Consider the following 3,664-nt stretch of genomic DNA (forward strand, 5'->3'; position numbering starts at 1 on the left):
ATATAAGTCATACATAAAACAAATCACTTAGAAAATGAAAATTTTAATGATTGAACTTATCTTTTGAATAGACTTAAAGAACATGAATCTAGTGGTGCACATATGTCTTTTATGAGTGAATACATTGATTTACTAATCAGAGTTTAGAAAGACATAACAATTGATAAGCATCTTGAAGAGCTTACACAAAAGAAAAAGAACTTTAGATTAAGGTATTAGTTAGGATAATTTTTGTTGCTATATATACTCACACATGCGCGCACACGCATATGACTTATAAAAAAGTAAGGCTCTAAGTTCATAATTCGCAGATGGCACCCAAAGTCTTAGGAATGGCCCTGCGTCATAATTTCTGCTGATTTACACATTTTCTCTGTTTGTTTCCAAAAAACTCATTTTCTGTTCCCACTCTCTCTCTTTCCTGATTCAATCAAGTCTTTGTTACTTTTGATCTTTTGCATCATTTGTATATGTATTGTATGTATGAATTATTTACCTTGTATCCATAATCTTTGGTATAGTGGCCATCCTGTTACCATATTTTTGGAGTTGCCGGGTTGGTCATTCCATGTAACTCTCTGGGAATAACAACTGTAGTTAGGCCTGCAGGGATGGCGGAATGGCCTGTTTTCTTTTTTGGCATGTAGATTTTATTGTGAATGACATGTAATTTTTCATCAGTCGATTTTACAGGCATATTGTCTTATTTGATAATTCTTCAAAAGCATTTTATGTATTACATTGTTGATTGTTAATGTCTGATTCTACAATATAATGTAATTTTCTTTCTTTTGTTGGAACTGTAGGTCCTTGAGTGGCTAGAGTCAAAGAAAAAGCTTGAATTTACTGAGAAAGAATATGCTTCTAAACTTGATTTCATTGCCAAATTACGTGGCCTACCAAAGGCAGAAAGTTACATCAACCGCGTTCCAAATTCTTTCAGAGGAGAATTATTATACAGAACATTACTAGCTAACTCTGCTAGTCTGAACAATTTGAAGAAAACTGAGGAAATATTCAACAAAATGAGGGAGTTAAATCTTCCGGTTACACCCTTTGCTTGTAACCAGTTGCTTCTTATTTATAAAAAGACTGACAAGAAGAAAATAGCTGATGTGTTACTTATGATGGAAAAGGAGAATATCAAACCTTCTCCTTTTACTTATAAAATTTTAATAGACGTGAAGGGCCTATCCAATGACATTGATGCAATGGATCAAATAGTTGAGACAATGAAGGCAGAAGGTGTTAAACTAGACCATCAAACACAGGCATCCTTGGCTAGGCATTATGCCTCAGCTGGGCTTACAGAAAAAACTGATGCTATATTGAAGGATATTGAAGGTGAAAACTTGAAAGAGAATATGTGGGTAATCCCAACTTTGCTCCGCCTTTATGCAATTCTGGGAAGGGTCGACGAAGTGGAGAGAATTTGGAAGGTTTGTGAGTCAAGGCCTCCTCGGATAGAGGATTGCCTTGCTGCTGTTGAAGCTTGGGGAAAGTTAAACAAAATTGAAGAAGCAGAGGCAGTTTTTGAGATTATGTCAAATAAATGGAAGCTTTCCGCTAAGAACTACTCAATACTCCTCAACATTTATGCAAGGCATAAGTTGGTAAACAAGGGCAAGGATCTTATTAAGAAAATGGGAGATAGTGGATGCATAATAGGTCCATTGACCTGGGATGCTCTTGTGTCACTTTATATTCATGCAGGGGAAATTGAGAAGGCAGACTCTGTTTTGCAGAAGGCAATGCAGCAGAATAAGATGAAGCCATTATTTACTACTTATATGACTATTATGGAGCAGTATGCAAAGAGGGGTGATGTCCATAATACAGAGAAGATTTTCTATAGATTGAGACAATCTGGTTATGTTTCTAGAATATCTCCTTTCCATGCTCTAACACAGGCTTATTTAAACGCCAAACTGCCGGCATATGGAATCAGGGACAGGATGAAAGCTGATGATCTATTTCCCAACAAAGCTTTGGCTGAACAGTTGGCTCTATTAGATCCATTTAAGAAAACTCCAGTTTCAGATTTGCTTGATTGAGGAAACTAGCATATTCTATCTTGTGCTTGTACTTTTCAAATGAAACTATTATTTGTTAGTTTTATGGTAAGATTGAACTTCCCAAATTCGAATATGTTATCTTTTACCTATTACTGCGTACATGGGTTATGTGGTTCTATGGGGTCCATTTGTTAAAAGTAGATATTCTCTCAAAAGAAATGGGGAGCTTTGTTATATAATCTTCATTCTAGAAATGTATGTTTCTATACCTCAAACTATGGTATAGAGTTTTCGATTTCTTGAGAATTAAGAAATTAGAAGGATCTATATCCATAGGTATATGGTGAAAGAAGAAAAATTGAGAGATGATTGAATTATAAAAATGAGGGTTATTTAATAACCGTATGACATATTTTCCCATTTCTATGGCATGGTTTTGTTTCCACCTATAATGGTGGGTATCAAGGACCCGTTTATTTTATGAGAATATATATATTTTTTTAAAAAAGTTAGGTTCATTTTAGTTGTTAACAAGAAAGTACGAAAATTTTGAACCGAATAGTTGTCTATATTTTTATAAACAATGTGTTAAGAAAACGTTTTTAATATTTTCATTAATGGATATTTCATTTTCTCTTTAAAGCAATAATTCACTTCACGAGTCTCTCATTAAAGTAAAATGAAAAGACATTTTAAAAAAAATAAAAAATCTATTTTCACAAAGTAGATAGAATTTTAAACATTTAACTTATTTTCAACAATTTTCTAGAGACATGTCATTGCATCTACGATTTTCGATTATCTTTGTCTTGTTTCACAAGGATTTCAAAAGCTAACATTCTACCATCAACCTTATTTAATTTGAACTATCTTACTCTACTTGCGTGTGCATATTTTTCTTTAATAAAATTATTTTCACTTTTACTATTACACTCTCTTTTGTCTAGTTACAACCACTATCATCTTTTAAAAGACATAAAATAATTAAGTTGCCCTCAAAATCAAATCCAATTTACACATCCTACCAAAAACCAGTTATTCTCTCATCTCTCATTTTTGGCATCGTGAGACCAAAGACCAACCTATTTGCTCCTTTCTTTTAGTATTTTGCGATTTTGGCCATTATTCTCGCTCTCATCCATTTTCTTGAACTTGTTGAAGCAGACTCACAAAGGATAAGCCACATTTGCAAACTATTTACAAGTTTTTTCGATGTCTTTTGTTATAGTATTCCTCTTCGTTTCTTTTTGCATACATTTATGTGAATTAAGTTGAAGTAGTTGAAAATATTGTAATATATATATGAGTTGATTGGATTCATGGAAACGTGTATAAACTCAGTTTGTGTAGTTTTACGTATGCATAATTCACGAATGTGTTACTTACTAAAATATTTTGTTGAGTGTAACCGAATACTGAGCATGTATGTCTATTTTCTAGCATGCATGGTGTATACTATGTTTACGGTCCACGAGAGTCAGGTAAGAGTTAATATGTCTTATGACTATGAGACTCGTGTTAAACCGACCATTTTAGTTGGAGCTTGCCGATGTGGTGACGATCTAACTATGTCTTCAAAGTAGCTACAACAGTAGAAGCAGATGGATCAACCAGAACAACTTGATGAAGATGAATCAACCTCTCAATGC

At 33.6% G+C, this 3,664-nt stretch overlaps 1 protein-coding gene across 1 annotated transcript in view; it reads left to right on the top strand.

Annotated features, from left to right (window-relative positions):
* The window catches only part of LOC101503066 (pentatricopeptide repeat-containing protein At1g80270, mitochondrial-like), a 3,683-nt gene extending 1,511 nt beyond the window's left edge, over positions 1–2,172 (top strand). Inside the window, exon 3 of the mRNA XM_027333966.2 lies at positions 807–2,172. Within this exon, the coding sequence (XP_027189767.1) occupies positions 807–2,054 (1,248 nt within the window). The 3' untranslated portion in view covers positions 2,055–2,172. The remainder of the gene's footprint in view (positions 1–806) is intronic.
* Positions 2,173–3,664: the final 1,492 nt, after the last annotated feature.

The sequence above is a fragment of the Cicer arietinum genome, chromosome 4 (assembly GCF_000331145.2).
Source record: "Cicer arietinum cultivar CDC Frontier isolate Library 1 chromosome 4, Cicar.CDCFrontier_v2.0, whole genome shotgun sequence".
NCBI lineage: Eukaryota > Viridiplantae > Streptophyta > Magnoliopsida > Fabales > Fabaceae > Cicer > Cicer arietinum.